Source organism: Atractosteus spatula, chromosome 8, assembly GCF_055471065.1.
Source record: "Atractosteus spatula isolate fAtrSpa1 chromosome 8, fAtrSpa1.hap1, whole genome shotgun sequence".
Lineage (NCBI taxonomy): Eukaryota > Metazoa > Chordata > Actinopteri > Semionotiformes > Lepisosteidae > Atractosteus > Atractosteus spatula.
The window spans coordinates 7,651,868-7,675,713 of NC_142713.1; the positions used below are offsets into that span (position 1 = coordinate 7,651,868).

Genomic DNA, 23,846 nt, shown 5'->3' on the forward strand with positions numbered 1-23,846 from the left:
CACGAACCAGGGGCACAGGGCTGGAACCACTGTGCCACCATTCCAACCCCGGTCTTGTTTTAGAATAAACTTAATTTGTTATTAAAAAAAGATTTGTCAGAATTTAAATACAGATTCATGAATGACATCCTTTTTTCTTCCTTGCATGTCTTTTACAAAAGGCATGAAGGGATTTCTGGCACAGCCATAAAGTAATGAGTAACCAAAGAAGAAAATTAGCACACATTCACTCAAAATCCAAAATCACAAAGGATCATGGTACAATGATAGCACATGCTGGAGCTCAAGAGCTAAAATTAGTGAACATGTTTACGCATGAAAAGAAACTGAAATATGGATTACTGGAATACTGAAATCCATATGGAAATATGGAATACTGAAATCCATGAAATATGGATTAGTTCATATTTGCAAGGAGGGCATTTCATGACTAATTTCTGTCGTTTTGGAATTGAAAATGTAAAACATAATAACATCGGAGGGGACACCAAATTATTTTCTTCTAAAGGCAAAAAAGTATGTTGGATCTGTCTGTCAGAAGCATTAAATCTCAGGGTTTAACTTTAAAGACGGAAGACTGCATCTGTATTTAATCCTTTGTCATTTTTGTCTTCTATTATTATGCCTCTAAAAATGTATGTTTATTTTACAGGCAAAGAACTCTACTAAATAATTAACTTTGATCATACACTACTGTACTGTATACTGCATCTCTGTATCTCCAGGATGATTGAATTCTACAAATACAGTTTATATGATAAAAATGTGCTTTCTTATGGTGATAAAATATTTTTATGAATTCATGATGTACTTAACATTTTTGTTTTAAATAAAAAATCCTTAGAATATGAATCTCTTGTTATTCCAGCCCCTTTAGAGAGTGTAGTTAAACTTGAGAGTGTGGGTTATGCCTGAAATTGATTAAACTCCAGTTTGGATAACAAGGCAAATTGTGTACATAAAGAGCAAAAGAGCCAAAAAAAATCCCACAGGAAGTTATTTACAGTAAGTTCAACACTGAACGACTACAGTGTAGGAAAAGGAGATTGATGTTGTTTACTTTTGACAGTCCCTTTAACTGTTGTATATCACAGCTCTAAGTAGTCTTACCATTGCATTTTGTTGTATTACTAGAGGAGTACTTGTTTTTCAAGTTTTAATAGTGACAATTCCTAATCCTAATTCCAAACTTCCTTGTAGTATGCACGTACTGTAGATGTTTTTAGTTCTTAGTTCTTTAGTTTTATTTCAGCTGGGACTCTGTATGAACAAATGACTGAGTTTTTAAGCTTGTTTTACAGTATGTATGCAAAGTCAATGTATACAGTACGGGTATACAGTATATATAGCATATATTTGGAGTCTGCAGCAGCTAATTTACATCTGTTAGAGGTGGCAGGTTATTTTTTCCTACTTCTTGAAAATAAAGTTGAATAAAGCCTTAACTTAAATTTACTTTTATCACTGTTATAAAATTTAGGAGCCTTTCCTTTTTATCCAGAGGAAAAAATAATTAAAAGCCCTGGATTCTGGTGCACCGCCAAGGGTGTTTTGCTGTCAAAGTTTAAATAATATAGACCCCTAAAGCAGTGGGTCTTTTCTCTCTGTCGTAAATACCATCGCATTTGCCTCCTAAGTATTGTTTCCTTCATCTCACTGTGACCAGTTCATACACAATGGGTCTCAGGGAGGCAGTCAAAGATTTTATATAGGACCTATAAAAACATAAAACAAATGGGGAAAGTAATTGAAAGCCTTTTAAACAAGACAAAAATTCAAGGGAGTACCAGTATTTTTTTTCATGCATTTCTTGCAGAATTCACTTTAGCTGTCAGTGTAATAGAAGGCTGTAGGCAATTAAAAAAAACCACCACTGCATTCTAAATCAAACAATGGAGTGCATAATTAAGACACACCAGCTGTTAAAAAGCTTGAGGCCCTGAACAATGAAAATGAAGTCAATTCACTCTTTGACTGGATGAATCATCTATTACTGTTTTGCTAACCTTGAAAACACTGAATCAGATCTCTGAGACACGTTTGGCAAAATGTCTCTGGTCAGAACAAATTGGATTTAATATAGACAGGCTATGAAGCCAGTTAGGACTGACTTCAAATAGTCGCTTCATGTTTGCACACATTATTAGGCATCAAAATGTTGGAACAGATTCTCTGTTCATAATAAGCCTTTTGCGTATTAAATATTTCAATTATTTTTGAAATGTGAATCTCTAACATAGGTTAAAACTACCTTTAATGGTCAAATGAATGAAACATGCAGTGGTAATATTTATGATGGCTCATACTGACATATAAAAATGCTTCATCATACTGATATTGGTAATAACATTTTAAAGTTACTGGATAATGGCTTCATAATCCATCGGAACTTTTACACACAACATTATAATCATATGCATGATGCTTTACAGGGAGATGCAAAAATGATATAACCTGTGCATAAGAGGTCATAACGTTTATTGTAGCATTCATCTGAAGCGCTTGGTATGAGGCAACATATGACCTGAATAATAATAGGAATATAGCACAATGGCAATCTTAAATACTAACATAGTTCAAGACATGGAATCTGTATGGAGTTAAAAATGTTGTATGCATTGATTTTGATACACAGAGTTGAGACTTCCTCTGTGCTTTCTCATCATATGTTTTAACCATCCTAGAACAAACCTACAAAGAAATACTTTGACTCTACCTGCTCAGCACCACATCTAAGAAGACTTTGTACTTCTGTTCAGAAGTGTCAGTCAAATGAGTCAGACAACCTTTTTGTTAAAGTAAATTTCACTTCACATGTACAAAGCTTGATATGTTTTGGCAAATGAGGTATTTCAGGCAGTAATATAGAGTTCCCACACAATAATAGACTTTCACTACTTTTTGTTTTATTATTTGTTTTATTTATTTTTATAAGTTTGATTATACAAGCACTGACCAAATTAATACTGTCTCATAAATACAACCTGGAATTTATAGTTACCTGCGACATTTTAAGTTTTTAAAATTAAAAGTAAGTTCGTAGGTTTGTATACTCCTCTCCACAGGATTTATGTGAGAACTTATTGATAAACATATACCCAGTGTTGCCATTACACAGACTTCAACAATTAACATAAAAAGAATTGACAAAATTAAATATTCTGTTAATCACCTATCAAGTTTATGGTGTGCATTAAGAAAATGCAGTTGCTGTGAGTTATTAGGAACATATATTAATTACTGTATGTGTGGTTGAGATAATTATTTCTCCTCTTTCACAATAGTGAGGCAGAACTGTCTAAAACGTTCCTCCATTTTTGTATAGAAAGTTTCAACAGTTAAACAGACATACAGTATATACAGTAAGTATCTTACAATGTTAATCTTATATACAGTGTCTCTGGAAAGCCTGCACACTCTTTCTAAACTAACACATTTTGTAATTACTGAGCATTTATTTTTCACTTGGAGGTTATGTGTTATAATGTGTAAATAAAGGCAAAATGAGTTTGATTTCATGCGTCTTGATCTCAGGCAGTTAGGCCACAAAATCGTTTACTTTGGACAGAGTGTAGAAACTTAGATTGACCCCCTTGGAGATACTGCATATAATTGTATTTAATTGAATTGAATTTCTATAGACACTAAATATACACTGTATGATACCGAATAATTTTTTCAATACTTAAGAGAAACTGTATATTCTTTTTACGCTAAACCTGAAATTAGTAAGATGCATATACGGTATGTACTGGATTCAATATGTGTGGGCTACCGACATTGACTTTGTATATACTGTAGAAAACGTGGGATTTAACACCATTGTTCTGTCTCTTCAGCATTGTGAAGTGGCGAGAGGTAATTAATAACTTTCTAGATATTAATTTTATTGTTCTTGTCATACAGATACTGAAGAAAACTGAAATTTCTTCATGCAGGACAGTTTTGTATTAGTTAAACATTAACTGCAAGATGGAGGTTATCTTGCTAAGATGTCTGTATTAATTCCTGACATTTGCTGTTTTTTTTCTCTTGGAAAAGCTGCAGGCAACTTTTTCTTAGAATCTTTTTTTTTTTTACATGTTTTACATGTATATAGTTACACTATTAAAAAAACATTACTTACGGAACTGAGATTCACTAAAGGGAAATAATATGTTATTTTTTATCAGAAAAAACACAGAACTGAGAGACTGACAATACCTTTGTGTTACTTTAGGAAAAATAAAACATTGCATCCCTCTCTTGCAGAGCTGCTGAACTTGTAAATATCAACACAAAAGTCTCACCCCTTTATATCTAAAATATTGCAAAGCTCTAGCACCTTGTTAGTTGAACTGACTGTTTCAAATTAATGACAATCTTTTATTGCCTAAAGATCTGGAGGTGCAAGACCAGCTGTGAACCAGCAATAATGACCTTTATAAAGAAGTGGTGTCTCTCTCTAGGACAGCTACTCCGAAACCTTTTCTTGGAATAACACTGGTTAATTGTTTCTTTTCAAGTTGGAATCAGCAGTCATTTTTCTGTTGTAATTTCCCCTAATTTGGAAAAAAAGGATTGTTAATCAGGGCAGCACGACAGTGCAGTGGTTAGTAGTGCAGAGTTCTGGGTTGAATTCCAGACCTGAGGTGTTATTTGTGTGTGGTTTATATGGTCTCCCAGAATTCCTTTGAGTTTCCTCCTACTCCAGTTTCCTCCCACAGTCCAAACAAATACTGGTAGGTTAAATGGCTTCTGGGAAAATAGGCCCTAGGGTGTGTGTGAGTTTGTGTGTCTTTGTGTGATGGACTGGTGTCCTGCCCAGGGTGTATCCAGCCTTGTGCACGTTTTTTTTCGGGATAGGCAATGTGACTCTGTATAGGATAAAGCATTTGAAATTAATGGGTGGATGACTGTTAATCAACATGGCTAATACCATTTCTTTAAGGTGGCCACTGTGGAGCTGCCTGCCGTTCAGTATGCTGTAATCTAAGAAGTGCCTTAGAAGAGTTTTGTTTTCACATCGGTTCTACAATGTTGGACAAGCAGCAGACATTTTCAGAGCCTCAGATGGAAATGTAATGTAAAAGCTGAATATTTCTTGATATACAGTAAAAATACAAACAGGAAACACACAGGCTCTTCAGGTATTGATTCCAAATGGTCTGATGATTATTGCTAATAATTCTTAGCTTCATTTCACCCATTTAATGCTTTGCAGATGTGTTAAATCTCTAAAATATGTGGCCCTTAAGAACTGGAATTATGTAGTAGTAGTAATAATAATAATAATAATAATAATAATAATAATAATTGCTTACACTTATATAGCGCTTTTCTGGACACTCCACTCAAAGCGCTTTACAGGTAATGGGGACTCCCCTCCACCACCACCAATGTGCAGCATCCACCTGGTACCACTTATCTTGTGACAGTGACCCATATATTTTCATATAAACGTTGCTTTCATTTTTCTAGAAAGCTTTTTGAAGCTCCTTTTACTTAGTAAACATCCTTGTAGGTTGAAGGACTCATTGGTTTCCACCACAGTGTCTAACTGGTACTTCTTAAGGGTGGAACACTTTTGAGGTGCATTAATTTGCACACTGCCCTTTATTTCTGTCTCCAACCACACAGGTTCTTCAGCACTGCAGGCCAGTTTCCTTGCCAAGTTTTTTTTTTTCGTTGTTTCGTTCACTTTACTCGGCCCAGCTCCTTTCTGGCAACCAAACACATATATTATAATATATAAAAAAACATTTACAACTACGGAATTCTGCCTCGGCCAAATCAAACTAGCACAGTACCAGAAGCAGCAAATCTAGCTGAAGCAATCCAGCTCTCTTCCTTTTTTGTCAGAGCAGGATTTGTTAGCTTGCCTAACTCAGGTATGTAGAAATTTCATGAATGAGCGTCATTATTTCTATCCCTGGGGACTCATACTACAGATGTTGTGAGGGATCTTTTAAAAAAAACCCATACAATTTAAACCGTAAGAACTACTAAATCTCTAAAATGCATAGTTACTGTACATAATTTACACACTATCTCACCAGTGTCATTTTTAACCATAACCATTTTCTTAATTGTGATTAAATTTGAGGCAAGCAAGGCAAGTTTTTTGTGCATCCTTATTATATCCTTATTATATTCCAATTGAAAGAATAATAATCCCCTAACTGTTGACTTAAAAACTGCACAATATAATAATTAAAGGAGCCTTTCTCTTTGTGATTAGGCTTCTTCCAGTAAATGTTTTTTATGGCTGCAGCTTTGAAGAAAGCTCTTTTAAAGCCACACTGTCGCCACAAAATAGTTGCTGCTATTAGGTAATCAGACTATAAGCTCTAACATTCACTAGATTCTGTATTCTGTGTATTTTGTTAGAAGACTTTTACTGTAAGATGCCAGCAGCCATATCACCCTGCAAGCTCTCAACTTGCTACCCACTGAAGCTAAGCAGGGTTGAGCCTGGTCAGTACCTGGATGGGGGACCTCCTGGGAAGCTATGGTTTCCGGTGGAAGTGGTGTTAGTGGGACCAGCGGGGGGCACCCACCCTGCGGTCTGTGTCAGTCCTAATGCCCCAGTATAGTGGCGGGGACAGTATACTGTACTAGGTGCCATGTTTCAGATGAGACGTTAAACCAAGGCCCTGACTCTCAGTGGTTATTAAAGATCCCCGGGAATTTCTCGATAAGAGTAGGGAGTTATCCTGGTGTCCAGGCTTAATTTGTCCCCCCGGCCTTTACCGTGGCCTCCAAATTGTCCCCATGTATGACTGGCTTGCACTCCAGTGTGCACCCTGCCTTGCGTTTGTTGCTTGCTGGGTAGGCTCCGGCTTCCCGCTACACCATATGGTATAAAGCTGTTTGGCAAATGGCATGACATGACATTTTTACTGCAAGAGATGAGTGCTAGAAGATACTGTATTTTCCTTCTATTTTTTCCTGGTTGTCTGATCATCACAGTCCGTTGTTTATTTTACTGGTGTTTATGAGCATTGCAATGGTTTATGTTGTTGTAAGACGCAGTGATAAATAAAGCAGTAGAAAACTTTAAAATAACTCTTTGAAAAAACGAAAAAGGAAAAAAAAAGACTTTTTCCATTTTCTGTATGTTGTCTGTCCCACACACTGTACGTTGGCACCACACACCCCTTAAATTGAACACCTCTGCCTCTCAAGACCTCCAGCTCTTTTTTTCAATATGTCATGCATTATATTCTGTAACTCCAAAGTTACTAGTGTGTTTACCTTTACCCTCAAGATGAGCCTGAAAATCTGGGAAAGGTGCTGAGTCTTATATGGTGCAGGGCAGGCCCAAATCTGCTTTGATCACCCCATAAAGTAATCACTCAGCTGGTCCTTGTTATCCCTTTAATTGAATTGTTTGAAGTCGGGGGCATTATCTTTGCCCACCGACTTCAAACAATTATCACCAAACATTGGTGTTATCTGTAGACTCAGTCCCCATTTATGTAATCACTTGGACCACCATGAAGATCTGAAAATTTAAAAGGGGCGAGTACTTTTTCATGGAGCTATAGTATATTTATTTTTAACTATACACTATACACAGTGAGGCAGTGAACAGGCGATCAATGTATATGAAACCACTGGATCTGTTTCAATGTTGTTGACTCACCAATGGAAATCTCTAGGTTATATTGAATACATACAGTAGTATACTAATATACAGGTTGACACCTTTAAAAAGACTACAGATGGAATTTTCTTGTAGCAGGATTTTCCTTTCAATAAACTGCTGTTACTGAACAAAGTAAATTTCTTAGTCCCCAGGGGTGTGTTTGAATCTGAAATAACATGTTGAGATATTTAAGAGATCAAAGGTTGACTGGTGAATATCTAGAAATCTTGGAAGTGAACAATCGAGTAGCAATACACCACAAATATTGATTAAACTTCCGACTGCAAGTTTGAAACTACAAAATCCATTGGCAATTTTATTGTTCCAGTGCTATATCTAAGAATAAATTGCTGTATCAACCAGTTATGAATTTTCTAACCACTTTGTCCAACTGAGCTGTATTGACAATTTCAGTTGTTTTTTTTCTTACATAAGAGTACTAATAATATATACTTTGCTTTACTCACAACAAATGTTATGAAACTTTACATCACTTTTTTACTTTCTAAACATCTTTAATGTTCTTTTGTTCTTTCTTGATTGCACTTGGACTGCAGCAAAATAAGGAGCTAGAATCATCAAGAGTTCCTTCTTATATTCTATTGTAGTATATTCCTTAATATATATTCCTATATTATATTATATTACTTCTTAATCTGACTGCAGGTTGCAGAATCTTCTCTCTATATACTGTATTCAGCCCTTCCCCACCCTCCAAAAAAAGGAAACATTTTTACTGTGTATTGCATTGCTTGGATAGCATAATTCGCTGTCTGCTTCTGTACAGGACAGTGACTTTAACAAGGCATTACTCACACTGTAACACTAATATGTTTGAAATCTCTCAGTGAAAAAAGATGAATGCTTGTTTGAGAAGTGCAGCACAAGAAAAACTGGCCCCAATAACTTGGAGTCAGTGAAACAGTCCTCATTGTCTGATGTTTGTGAAAACTATGGCTGCCAGAAATGAGAGCAAATCTCTTTATCTGGAATACATCCATCATTCACAGGTAAAGGGAAGCACATGGATATGCACTGAATGTAAAGGGAAGCACATGGATATGCACTGAATGGTTACATTCAGATACAGTATGGACATTTGTGATGAGCTACACTATACTTCATTCTCTTCACTGCCTTTAGGATCAGTAACAGCTGGAATCATCTGTACAAGACATATTCAAAGCAGGAACCTGACGGTTTTTATTTTGTTAGAGAAGTGTTGATCTTTATGATAAATACAATGCACAAGTCAACCTTATAATTCCAAGTGTTCTGAAAAGCTGAAGGGTATATACTGTATGAATACTGTATATATTTAAATCACACATGGGCAATTTCAAATTGAAATGCGGATATATAATAGTTCACTCAAAATAGAAAGCTGTAAAATGGTTTGTCACTCTAAAGTGCCAGGAGCTACAGTTTTACAACTCACGCAAAACATTTTTGAAAAACAGCAACTAGTCACAGCATGTAACAGCACGCTAAGTACAGGGGAGTATGAATAATAAATAAGCTAACTGTAGCTAAACAATCAGGATAGGTTGATTAGCCTTCTATATACATATAAACTTTTATTATTTAAATGAATGAAGACATGAAGTCATAAAAAACATTTGATCAAGAACTACTAATATGCCAATGTTAGAAACTAACCATTTGGTAACTGCATCTCTCATTTTGTGGAAGTCATTGTTGATAACTATTTAATTTTCACAATGTATTTGTAATATCAAGTGTAATATTATAATAATAATAATAAACTATTTTATATAGCACCTTTAAAGGTGGCTTCTCAAAGTGCTTTACAGAATTACAACAAAATCATTAAAAAAATACACAAGATATGCACGATGAGAATACAATATTAGGTTCCCTTTAGGGAAGAAATAAAATTAAAAGATCTCTGTGAAAGAACATACAGTAAGTTATGCTAGGTGTAGCAGCATTGTCAACTGCTGTGTCAGCCACTACCCTCCAGGAACTTCATTTTAAACAGCTGAGAGACACTTACCTAGAGAAACAGGCTGTGTTTCCAGGCAACTACCTAACTATCATAAGTAGGGGTTGGTAAGTTTACCATACACAGACAATTTTCCTGCTCTTTGCCGGGAAGCAAAAAGAATTCCAAGTCAGCCCTTCCTCCCTCCTAAAGGTTGTTAAAGTTGTAAGGAAACCCCTGCCCCCCCTCCACCCCCACACTTTGTTTGAAAGCTGTTGTTGTTTAAAAATGTCCGCTATTTTTGTAAAGGTGCCGACCTTTGACCTTGAGACTGAGGCGTGCAATGGAACGTCAGTGACTCAAGGCCTTGCAGTTTCTACACCTGCAGCCTCAAGGGCATTTATAACAGAGCACTGACAGGTGTGTCGGCGACTGCTGAGAAATGGCAATTGGCTTTTCAAAGTCAACCTTAAAGAAGGGAATGAGGGGGAAAGATAATAGGGCTTTAAGGAGCGCTTTCTTTTTTGGAATAATCACTGCGAGAATATGAAATGTCTTAAAAACACACACTGAAGCTGCAGAGCGATGATTGAATTCAGTTCATTTCCTCCAGCAGCTCACGTTGGGCAGCTTTTATAATTCATTTCACTCCAAGGAAAGCTCTGCTCATTAGGGACTATCACATTCAATTTAGCTCTGTTTTTCACAGCAGTGTATGTGCCAGCTGATGGAAATTATATTTTTAAAACTTAGGTTATGTTACCAATCAGGAGATTGCAATCAAAACGAGTACTGTAAATGGGCCATAAACCAAACTCTGTAAGCTTTTAGAACTGCCCTTTAGATCCTTGTGTCATTTTTTCCCATTTCTTAAGGTAGACAAATGCTAGAGAGTTTATTCAAGCATATTGTCTGGTTATGTGTCATTACAGCTGGTTTATACCAAAGTCTAGATTTCACGCGTTCTTACATGTAAAGCAAAATTACAGACCCAGCTATTTTAAAAATACACAGGCTAAAAATTAAAACAAGCCATTTAAAAGATATCATCATATAACATGGTAAGAAAATTGTAAGACGCCATAAAGATATATGTCTTGATCTGCTGGTTTGGGAATCTGAATCTGAGGACTAAGAACAAACTGTACAATATGTTACTGGTGTTGATCTTTCGGCCCTACTCCACGTCTATCAGTCTATCAATATACTGTACGCAAAGCATATTCTATCCTAGACGACCCTTTGCGCCCTTTGAAAAAATAAATTCCAATTACCCGTCTCAGAACACAGATACAGGTTTCCCAGTTGAAAAACAACCAGGCTCAAGTTCTCATTTATGACCACGGCCATAATCTTGCTCAACAGATGATTCTCTTCTTCGGGTTTATGTGCATTTTGGTTTTTGGGTGCTTTTTCTTTATATTGTTGGCTGCTGTAAAACAAGTTGTTCCTTGGGGGTGATAAAGAGACTCCCTATATAGAATATTCACTTGCTTAAAATACCAGCTAACCTGCTGTAGTTTCTATGGACCAATGAAAAGATGCACTACTGCACCCGTAGCTGAAAGGGAAAGACTGACAGAAAAAGAACATTCTCTAATACAGAAACTGCTCGTTGTGTGTATCACGTACCCAAGCCTTTTTGGGAGTGTCCTCTAAAAGAGTGACTAATGTGTTTTCAGATGTGACTGTAATATGCCTGCTATTCCTTCTCACTGCCAACTCCCACAACATTTGCATGTTCTTCTTCGTGTCACTGCCTGTTCTTTGTGCTGGCATTTTATTTTTGCATTCATAAAAATGCGACTGAATAAAAAGTCACTTGGCTTTACCTGCAACACTCTGTTAGTCTAATTAAAGATTTCTGGGTGAACTTAAGCAGTTGTTAAAATACAATTTATAATTTCTTTTATATGTACAGTAAACCTAGTGTTTGTCCACCATTTCTAGGCCACTTTTGCTTGCTTTTCATTTTATTTCTGGGAGAGAGCTGAATGTCAGTTAAGTTCCAAGTTTCCAGCTTAGAGAAATATGCTCATGCTTACCATTTCACTTTAAACTGTTCAGAATGTCTTTACTTTTGGGAAAGTTGAGACATTTACAGCCATGAAGGTAGAATTGTCTGAGAATTTCATGTCTGATAGCTCTTATCAACAGCACCTGAGCACACACATAACTTGACACGAGAAATAGGTCAGCAATAACTAAAGTCTGAACATCTGTCAACTGAGCTTCTCAGTGTGCCACCTGCTTCATAATTAGAAATGCTCTGGTGCGTAGTCCACACCTACTAGCAGCTGGCTTCCTTGACACATCACAGCTGGGTTTTACACTACCTCTAACCCAGCATCAACATATCTCTAGTCTTGCTTTTTTATACGAACATAAAGGTCACGAGATTTTGATTTTCATGAGACTGATGTGAATGTAGGAAACCCACTGAATTTACAGTGTGTCGTCTTTTCAACTGCCTTAGGTTTGCGGTGTAGAGTATTTTAAATAAAAAAAACATAATAGACGTGCAAAGCTGTCACTAAGAAGCATTTCAGGATCTAGGAAATTGAAAGTTTTATGCGACTATATAGCAACAGTTTATTAAGAGGGCAGGGAAATGATTAATTCATGCTGTATAAAGGAAACAATACACTGTAAATGAATGTGGGTGTCATGAATACAGGATGACTTCATACTCCTTCAGTATGAACTCAACAGGAAATCCTGTTCTGCTTCCTATATAATTAGATTGGATGTAAGGATATATTATGAAGGGTAACACAAATAATCCTAGGGATCACAGTCAGTTTCCAGTATTCAAACCTCTGTTTTCATCTAACATCTATAATTTACTAGAGTTGCAATTTTTCTGTTTTTATTCACAAAGTTCATCGTAACTATCAATCACAGGATTCCATATGTTCAGTATGATTCAGGGCAATCTAATACTTAAGTTAGATATTAATCTAATTTGAATGTATTTTTTATTTATACTCTAAACACCTTATTACGCAACTTTGCAAACTGACTTTATTTTATTATGCGAGATTTGTCTATGCTTAATGTAGCAGTCCTAATTTCTCAGACTGGTTATAACCAGAACAAAGCAATTCATTGATGGTATCGCAAAAGTTTACAAATTCTAAATTAAGCACAAAATCGTGAACTTTAATAAAGCACTGTATATTCACCTTCCTGTTGCAAACCCCTAGTCTCACCATGGGCGATAGAGGGATTTTGTGAGAATTGTGACATGAAGCGGCCCTTCCTGCTCGCTAGTCACTTTAAAGACTAATGTAATGCTATGTACGAGCAAGTACAGGTTGTGAAGCAGACCTTTTACCTCAGAAATGTTCCAACGTGATCTGCAGAGTTAACAAGTAAGTTGCATTTGTCAGCAAAACCATCTCAAAGTTGAGAGCAATGTTTCTATTAGATTAAAAGAGATGTACAGTATTCACAAGCCTACTTCCTTACAATGTAATAGACTCATCAGAACACTTGTTGCCTCATTTTGAATCACAAAACGTGGCACTGAACATGGAAATTGAGTCTATTTTGTGATGTAACTTGGTTTTACATGTTACTGTATACTACATTACATTTACTTTCTTTGTAGTTTGACATGTACTCATCAATTGAGATTCTTTCCCAACCCAGATTATATAAATAGTGTTGCAGTTCCCCTCAAACGCAATGTAACCTACTGTATTGTCCTGGGTGGATCAGAAATCTTAAATGTGTGAGATCTATATATATTTCAGGAAACATTGACATATGCTGGTTTAAACAAGAAGAATGTTTTTGTATAGGAAACCACAAGCAGTCCATATTATTACAAAAAAATGTTACACAACATTCCACACACTTGGAGTGAAATGTAGGAGTCTCTTGGTGACATTTGGTGACTGTAGCATTCTTTCTTGGCTTGGTTAGTGTTTTATTTTTGCAGGAAGGGCAACTAAATCCTGTCATTTTGTGCACTGTTCCATTCGTGATAGTCTAGTTATTGATGTCAAAAGACATTAGTGTAAGTAAATAGCCCAACCCAAATGGTGAGAAACTGGATTGCTGGCTTTGAACGTCAGGCTGTCTTGGATTCTGAACGTTCACTGGAACCTCCCTAAAGGCCAGTATTTGGTGAGGAAGAGAGTAATACTAGACCAAACTCCAGGAGGGCTGCAGCATCACTTTTAAATGTTGACAAGATGAGGAGATTTCTGTTGATTTTGGCTTCCAAGTCAACTCTTATTTGCTGTCATTCTCTATTGTTAATGGTTCAAAACAAAACAAGTGGAAAACCTGCTCTCTTGTTGCACAGCTGACAGCAACACAGTCAAGAAAGGAGATTGTAAGATATGCCGCATATTACTGTATGGGCTGGAGAGAGGAATTTTATTTTTGCATCTTCAAATAGGCTGCGTTCAACTACAATGCATACTGCGCATTAGATAACATCAAAACACTAGCTTATCAGGCACAAATCGGGAAAAACAAAAGTGACGAAAAGGGCTGTTTGACTACCTTATCCTCCAAACGAATCAGTCTGGCTCCAACCGTGTAATATCCTTTGTCTAGGCCCTTTTCTAAAAGAAAAGAAATAATACATTGCTTAGTTTATCACATTCCAATGCTTTCAATTTACTTTCAATTGTAAATGCATTATTATTAGTAGTAGCAGCAGGAGCAGTAGTAATCTCTAGGAAGCAAATGGTACGAAACAAACTGAAGTATACTCAACACACCCATGCAAAGACAGCAAAAGATGATACTGTGTTGGATCCTATTGTATGTATTCTCTAGCTGCTTGGCAGTAGGCAGTACATAAAAATATCATCTTTAACACCCATGTCTATGGCATTAAGTTTGTGGCATTAAGTAAGGGGTCAATTTGCATAATAAGCATTACCAGGCACAGTAAGTGCATTGCACCAACTGATTATTTCATATCCAGTGTATTCTCATACTGTATCTATTTTATAAAGCAAAATTGATCAAATATTGTTCGCAAATAGTGTTTATGAATGATTTTACTTTGTGTGTGATTTTAGGGAGGTGACTGGAAAATTGCAAAGGAACATTCAACTCAACCAGTGTGTTTTCCATCTTCATCCCAGTCTCTACAATAACACACAGGACACGTGTTTAACATTGGTGTTGTTTCTCAAAGACAATGCCAAGAGGCCAAATGTAAGGAAGCACCCGGCAGTGAGATGCTTCAACAGGCTCTCTCTTTGTAACTGACTTTATATAGCTAGACCCCTTAGAATCCCACTGCTAATTGCTGCTCTGCACGGGTAAGAGGCTGTGATGAATTGTGCCTTTCAACATGGATTAAAACCCATTACTTTCAATTGTGTCAGCCAGGCCGAGAATAATGAAACTGATTTTCGTCTATCGGGTTTATACACAGAAATGCCGTTGAGGTGCTTACCAGATCCCTGGCTGTCTCTATTAATACCTGTATGACCTTAGGCAGACAAAGCTATGAGAGATGCAGTATGTAATGTTTTTCTTTTTACATCTACTATGGAAATTAAAAATTGGCTGCATATTGCATATACAGTATGTTTCAATAAGAATGTTAAGTCAGAGATTGAAAGTGCTAAATATTTAATCAGGGATGATTGAACTTGCTGACTTTTTTCCACAGTCTTACTGTAACATGCACAGTATAGCACGGAGGGTGTGATGAGATATAATTTGAGTCACAAGTGTTATAGTTTGAGGGGTAATTTATGCCTTTTTGACAGCAATACATGGTCTCCACATTTATATATATAAATTAGATTTATTTGGCTGATGAATATATCAAAAGCATCTGACATTTGGACCCATTCATAAAGCTGGATATTTTACAAAAGCAATTTTTTGAGAATTACCTTGCTCAAGAGTACAGTAGCAGTACCACACCTGTGATTTGAACCCATGTCCTTTCAATTACCTAACTACTACTCCAGACTGTTGCCCTGCAGGTTTCTAACTATTCAGTGTTGTGCTGATCACATTTTGAAGTTTGCAGTCTACTTGTTACAGGTAAAATCAGCTTCGATACAATTCCATAGTCTTTCCACATGACACTGCTCACACCCACATGGCATCAGTCAGAGTCAGTCTGTGAGCATCTGTCTGGGAACACCTTTAATGCTCTAGCCTGCTGTACTGCCAGATCTTAACTGACCAAAAAATTGTAGAATTCATGTCATTTCATTCAATCGAATTTGTGTTCCTAAAGTATTTTGATTTAATCATCTGCTTTGCAATCATTTGCAGATATAATATTCCTCTCATCTGCAATTTGTACAGAATAAGTAACTATTAGATGCTGTCATACTAAAATTATCTTAGATTTTTAAAAATATTATAACACTAATCTTTAACCATATCCACTTACTTCTAACTCTAATTCTTCTGCTGTAAGTATCATTTACATACCATAAAAGCCATGTGCTCTCGATAGCATTTGGCTTAGAGCCAGTGGCATTGCAGAGTATCTAATGATTTGGGGCAATGAGTTCCACGATTTTGGAGCTGTAACAAGAGATGTTTCCATGTCCCGTTGTGTAAAGGCTGGTCTTAGGCTGGATAAGAAGGCCTGAATCAGCAGATCTCAGATTATAGTAGAGTAGAGGAGTTTATTGCCATACTGTATGTACATGTACATTGGAATTCTTATTTGCTCTGATCTCTCGGGACATGCACAGTACAGCAGACGACAGAACACAATAGACAGCACCACCCAATGCAGACAGTACATTACAAACAAAATAAATGATAATAACAGAACAATAAATATGCTGTGGAGAACAATAAATATGTAGTAGTAAAAAACAATATGGTAGTCCATGCAAAAAGTGTATAGTGCAGATGTGCATTGAGTCTGAGGCATAGCAGTTAGCTTTCAAGGATGCATACTGCAATAGGGTAGAAAAGATTAAGTGTTGGAGTATACTAATGCAGTCCTTAAGGTACCTCGAACTAGACCTTTCAGCCTCTTACAAATGAACAGGAGGATCTTAAAATCCAGTCCAAATTTCTCTGAAATCTGGTCCAATTTACACAGGACAGGTATCTTATTGCTGCTGTGACAGTGTACAGTAGTTTTATTTAGTACTGTATACGAGCCTTGGGGTTGTAGATGAACTGAAGCTTAATTTGTTTTGTTTTTTTGGAAATAACAGATGTCAGCTTAATGTTGATTAAATAAAACCATGTATTAATTTTTCAGCATCAAAAACTCAGAATGAGATAATTACCCTGGTTTTTAACATCCGTTAAGGGTATAATTTATTTAAGTACCATCAACAGCAACAGTTCTGAAATTCCTAGCATGGCATGACTGATTGCTTTCAGGATGTCATAAAATGCACAGGCTAAAAAGGACCAAGCAAACCATTCCACCGTCACAAACTTTTTGGAGAATCTATGATGAACCGTCATAAGTCCCATTGTGGTTGATTTACTGTATTCATAAAGGTTATTGTACTGTACCTGATCAAACATTGTTTAAGCTGTTTAAAGCTTTCAAGGGTCTCTGTCAGCGAAGACTGCCATTCAAGTCGAGTCCTGCAGTCCGGACTACTGAGACTCACGTTGAGGCCATAACCCCATCTGAGTGCGAATCCACAAGAAGGAATGCAGTGCTGTCCAAGCACTACCAGAGTTGTGGGATGTATATTTGCCCGGGGAGGGTTTCCTCAACCTGACAATGCCTTTGACTTGATCCCTGTGCCTACAGTGTAAACGCTGTGAGCAGCGTCTGTCTCCATTCAGCATGGAAGCAGAAGCCCGAGGTTTCAAAGAGAAGGAGGGACAGAAAAGGCATCCAAGTGCTGCAATCGGGGTTGTAGGAGTGAGTTGAGTTGAGGGATAACTGACATTTTTCGATCTGGGAGTTAGGAAAAAAAGTTTCACAACTGCAGCTTAAGATGAAGCTTCCTAGCTGCAAGTTGAAATTCAGTGGATTATTTTTTGCAAGGAGTCAGATTTCTTACGTAGAATTACATGAGAAAAGGGTGAGTGGGGGTGGTGGGTTACGCCAAGGATAATAGTTCAGTTCTAAGCGCAACATAAAATTGGACCCACCAGGAAAACCTTCTGAAGTAAGGTTACGGTAAGACAGCTCTTTCTTATATTAAATTTCTCCTATTTTTGAGTAAAACAATAATAAAACCAAACAACTAAACCCATCCATTCATCCATTTTCTAACTGCTTCTTCCAATTCAAGGTTATAGGGGAGATGGAGTCTGTCCAGGCAAGCAACATGCACAAGGTGGGTTACAGCCTGAGTGGGATGCCAGTCCATCATTGGGCAAACACAGACACCCACACACTCACACCAGGGTCAATTTTCCCAAAAGCCAATTATCCAAGCTTGTTTTTGGACTATTGTGAGGAAACTGGTGCACCCAAAGGAAACTCACACGAACATGGGGAGAACATGCAAACTCTATGCAGAATTGAACCCAGGCCCCCAGTGCTGTAAGGCAGCAATGCTAACCACTGGGCCACCATGCTGCACACAACTAAATCATTAATATAATTTCTATTGTGTGTGCTCCTGACACATCATCATCATCATCATCATCATAATAATAATAATAATAATAATAACAATAACAAGTGCTTACACTTATATAGCGCTTTTCTGGACACTCCACTCAAAGCGTTTTACAGGTAATGGGGACTCCCCTCCATCACCACCAATGTGCAGCATCCACATCACATTCAATTTACACACCCTGAGTCTTACTTCAAGTCATAATGGGTAGCAAAATATAATAATCAGTACAGCTTAGAGGGAACACAAAACCTATTTAATAATTGCTTCAAGGGGAAAGCTAATTCAATTAAACCATTTGCAAATTCTGGGCATAAAGTAGTAACAAAGTGGTCCTTGATTTAAGACCTTGGGTGTGTGAATATACTGGAAATATCAAGGCTTATTTCACAAAAACTTACAGTACAATGAAAACATTAGCTACCTTGAAATGAACACATTGGGGGATTCTACAGCCCTATATAATATGCTTCTTGAAAATACCTTTTGTTTCCCATTCCCATTTCAGAGGATGAGTTTAATGAGAAGCACAAGACTGACCAGCACTAAAAAATAACATAAGAAACTTTTACAAACGAGAGGAGGCCTTTTTGCCTGTCTAACCCGAAACAATAAATCATGTATACTCAGTGTAAAGCTAATAAAAGCATTCACAAGTCAGGATGCTGATTCATTCTCCCTAGGCTACTTTACCTGACAGAAACATTCCTGGTTTTCCCAAGGAGTGGTCCAATCTGGGGCAAATGGAAGAAATGAGAAGCGTTATTTTAAACAACTGAGATGGTGTGATTAAACACAGATATACAGATTTTAATGAGAGCTCTACTACTAGGTCAGGTCAGATGGCATTAAGGATTAAAAAAATAAATTCCACAGTATAATGATTTGGAGTTTAAAGTGCAAATGTAATTTATACTGGGTAAAATATTTTCAGACCATTAATAGAATGAAAATAACTTCTAATCATGAGAAATTGACATATACTAATAGATAATGTATTTCATTTGAAATGACCCACTATTCTCTTTAACAGTATAAATACATCATTTCTTTTGTCTTTCATTTTCTTATAAACTGTCATTTGCAACTCCTAAATCTCTAAACTATTGTCTCATATTTTGTTTCTTTTTATACTGTGCTCTGCTTTTGGAGGTTGCAACTTAAATGGCCTAATCACAAATCTATGTTATTTACACAGGGTAAACACAAATAGAAACTCAAGGTTTATGGCTGAAATCTCACTGATAAATGTAGGAATGGGTGAGGCTTGCTGATAATTATTAGCTTAATGGGCTGTTCAAAGGTCATTTGCTAACTTTTTTTTGCCTTTTTCTTGGCCTCACCTGGTATTTGCTGAAACACCACAAAATAATCAAAATTAAGAAGAAAATTCGCAAGTCATTTAATAAAATGACAGCTTATTTTCTCAATACATACAGTATAGTGTGTATCTCTAGTATTCAAAGCATGATGAAAATAAACAGCAATCCACAATTACATTTATCATAGATTGTTCCTCCACTTCCACACACATTCTATTGAAAAATATAACCTACTATTGTTAATAAAACATTACAAGGTAAAATCCTAGGTTTTAAGAAGAAATTGCTAAGACTCCATCATTGTTGTTAAAGTTACAGTATACTAACTGATTGACATAATTCTTTAATAATGTTTAATAAATGAAATGTTTGAACACGTTTGCCAACAGGTTTGGATACATTTACTGGATAAATTTTACTATTACACCAGAAGAACTGATGTGAAATTAATCCCTTATATTTATAAAGACTGTGTATATTCATTGTCAGTATTCAGTTGCTGTTAAAGTACATCTAAAAGCTTCCACTTTCTATATATATATATCCCCCAAAATTGGTAACATGCTTCTATTATGCATAAGTATTCAAGCCTTTTACTGAGGCAAACCTAAATTAATTTCTCTTATCACGTCTCTTTTTTTGTGTTGTTACCAAAATGTTAATAAAGTCATGCTTTATTTTGATTTTCTTATTTGTGTATTCTCTTTTTTACAGTACCATGTACTGTAAAGCACCCTAAACACTGTTTGGTGTACACGGGCAAGTAAGGATTCAACCGTGAAGACCGAGTAGTGCACAGATCAGGAGAAAGGTGTAAAACAGTTTTAAAAACCTTTTATATCTCTTTGAGAATGGTGACATTAATAAATAAGAAGTGTGTAAGGCACCCAGGCACTCCCTAGATCGGGGTAGGCTGTCCCTCCAAACTGTGCAGCTGGGTGAGGAGGAAACTGGTTATGGATACAATCGTTGGCCATTGTGAGGCCAGCAGCAACTTTGAAAGATGAACAGACTTCAGTAACTGAAAAGGGGAGAAAATGTCCTTGAATCAACAATATCTCAGTCCCTCCACAAAAAAAGTTCTGTACTTTTGGGACTGACACAAAAAACCCATCTCAAATCCCACTCAGAGTTTGCAACAAAGAACCTAAGTGATATTAAAAACATGTATCAAAAGGTTTTATGGTCAGAACAGATGGAGCACAGTAATGGCAAATCTTGGGGGGGAAAATTGCTTCTGACAACTAGGACAAAACTTCACTTTTCAGAAGGACTATGATCTAAAGCTGCACGGGAGTGGCTTGTAAATAAGAAGGTGAATGTCCTTTAGTTTTCTAGTCAAACACTTCTGGATTTGAAAGTGCTCAGGGAAGGTGACTCTCTGATGTCTTTGGGAATAGAATTCCAGAGCTCCAGGGCATGGGTAGAGAAGGCCTGGTCACCCATAGTATGAAGATGGGCTTGGGGGTCAGACAGGAGAATAGAATTAGATGAACAAAGGTTGGGAGAAGGGTAGCATGGCGATATTAAGTCAGAGAAGTAGTGAGGTACCAAGCCATGTAGAGCCTTATACTGTAGGTGAGCATGAGGATTTTGAAGATATCAAAACCTGATAGGAAGCCAGTGCAAGGACTCTAGGATAGGAGTAATGTGATCACTTGCACAAGACCTGGTCAGGATTCTGGCTGTCGTATTCTGGGCTTAGTAGTTAATACTTATTAAAGATAGTAGTATTATAATAATAGCAATTAGTAGTTATGCAATCAACATATTTTAGTCTTACTCTTTAGCTTCTTCTGAAATTTATTGTTACTTTTCTTACCTTCATAGGACTAAAGTTATGAGTGAATATAGAGGGCCTGAATAAAATATTAAATATAATGTGTATGCATCATTTTTCAACTGAACACCATAACAAGAGTCTGAATACTTTTGCAAAGCACTTTTCATGTAGAGATCTAATGCATGTCTTTTGATCATTAGTCAAGTGACTAACAATATTCAAAGCTGGAGAAAAGAAAAATTATGCCCACATTTCCATTTAGACCCCTGGGTCATTGCATATTTCTTAATATTGTATACTTAATATTGTATACATGTCAAGTTAAATTCTGTCTTTGGAAAAAAAAACAATAAGCATAACAGAGGTGATCAAATAATATTTTCTAAAAATTAGTCCCTGTATAAAGAGTATGATTTATTCCATTCTTATTATTTTATTAGTCCAGTTCAATGAGAGAGAAGTGCTCACCAATGAGGAATACATTCTAAAGCCTAGCATCTCTCTTTACAAAGGCTAAAAAAACTCACTTTGGCTTGGGTCTGATATACCTGCAATAAAGACAAATACACCAGCAGCAATAAACTAAAAAGGTGCTTCTGTTAAGGATATATAAAAAAATTACACGAGAAGAAATTACACTTACAATCTCTCATGCCAGGCTGAGATTAAATGTTTTATACAGTACATGCTGACTACATGGATTCAAATCATTGCACTGAAAGTGTTTTAAAAACAATACATTCAGCTCAAATGGTTGAACTACAAAATACCAATCAATCAATTGAATAAAGTCATTTACTTTTTGGTTTTCCTTATGCACGCATACAGTATGTAAGTGATAATAATAAAAATAAAACTCTCCCAAAAATCTATAGCAAAGTAACTGAAAAATGTTCAGAGCCTCAGTCCATAACAGCTGTTTTTCGAATCAGATCACATGATACAGACATGGTTGAAGAACTAAGACATAAATCTATAATAATGCTTATTAATGCCTTCATTTGAGAATATTAACACAATCATTATTAGAGCAAATACATTTATATCTTTATTTTCACCAACTGTATGTTTCCACGTCCGTTTGTGTGTTTCGTGCTAAAATAGTTTTTTGTGTTCTCTTAAGATGATCAATTAACAAGCAGACAAGACAAGACAAGCACCAAGAGATGCTACTTTTGCATTTACATTACATTCACAATAAAGACAATACAATAGACTTTGCATATGATAAAGAGTGATCCCAAAGCAGAAAGCACATCTGTTAATTTTGCCTCTAGAACCTAAACATTTTGAGGTAGTATCACTAATTGGATCATGGGGTAGACAAAATTTAAGTAAGGATAACAAAAGGAATATTGTATTACTGCAATCAATTAATGTCTTTAAAAAATGAAATGAACTTGAAGTCGTCAACTGTATAGCGAAAAGTTCATAGCATTGTGATATGAGTTTGGGTCACACTATAAGACTTGACCTTTAAACACATCATTTCCAGCAAATGGGACTTTTGCAAAAATTCCTCAAGTAAAAAAAAAGAGTAAAAGGATAAGAAACAATGAAATCAGAGAATGTGTCGGTTTTGGGTGGAATTCAGTGAATGCTTCCAAGCTCTGTGCTCTTGTCAAGAATCAATCCACGGACTGATTATTTTTTTCTAATGCCCCAGGATTGCACCAGGACTGTCCTGCCCCAGAGTCAGAAATGCAACATTTTGGCAGACACAACAACAGCACATTTGTATCCCCTTTCCTTCTTGTGCCCTGTCTGACAAGCAATCAAACATACAGTGTCTCTTCCATGACGTTCTGGTAAAAATGAACCTTCAGGCACAAAAATAAGGTGACCAGAATACTGTAACGCTCTGGGGTTCAGGCAGACACCCTTGCCGTTGCCGCTTAAGTCAGCCCCCCACTGATGGGGACTCGAACCCGGGCCGCCAGCGTAGCTCAACAGGGACCCAGCCACTTGAACCAAAGGAAGATCTCCCCTCAGCCGCACGGCTGTGGGCCCTGCTATTACAGGGGAGGGCGGTGACGTCACCGCTCTGGTAAGCCGGCTCTTACACACTCACTGGTGGCCATATGCGTTACACTCTCCCCCGCTTAACTCACCGACCTCGGTGAACGGCTATCCCATCCCACTGCTGACACCAATGTAACGCTCTGGGGTTCAGGCGGACACCCTTGCCGTTGCCGTTGCCGCTTAAGTCAGCCCCCCACTGTTGGGGACTCGAACCCGGGCCGCCAGCGTAGCTCAACAGGGACCCAGCCACTTGAGCCAAAGGAAGATCTCCCCTCAGCCGCACGGCTGTGGGCTCTGCTATTACAGGGGAGGGCGGTGACGTCACCGCTCTGGTAAGCCGGCTCTTACACACTCACTGGTGGCCATATGCGTTACACTCTCCCCCGCTTAACTCACCGACCTCGGTGAACGGCTATCCCATCCCACTGCTGACACCAATGTAACGCTCTGGGGTTCAGGCGGGCACCCTTGCCATTGCCGCTTAAGTCAGCCCCCCACTGTTGGGGACTCGAACCCGGGCTGCCAGCGTAGCTCAACAGGGACCCAGCCACTTGAGCCAAAGGAAGATCTCCCCTCAGCCCCGCGGCTG

The 23,846-nt window shown here is 37.2% G+C and overlaps 1 protein-coding gene across 1 annotated transcript in view; it reads right to left on the minus strand.

The window, feature by feature from the left end:
• kcnq1.2 (potassium voltage-gated channel, KQT-like subfamily, member 1.2) overlaps positions 1–23,846 on the minus strand; it is a 285,958-nt gene that overhangs the window by 61,009 nt on the left and 201,103 nt on the right. The window contains exons 15-16 of the mRNA XM_088922866.1: positions 18,824–18,864; positions 14,094–14,155 (exon numbers count right to left, since the gene is read on the minus strand). Of these exons, the coding sequence (XP_088778992.1) occupies positions 14,094–14,155; positions 18,824–18,864 (103 nt within the window). The remainder of the gene's footprint in view (positions 1–14,093; positions 14,156–18,823; positions 18,865–23,846) is intronic.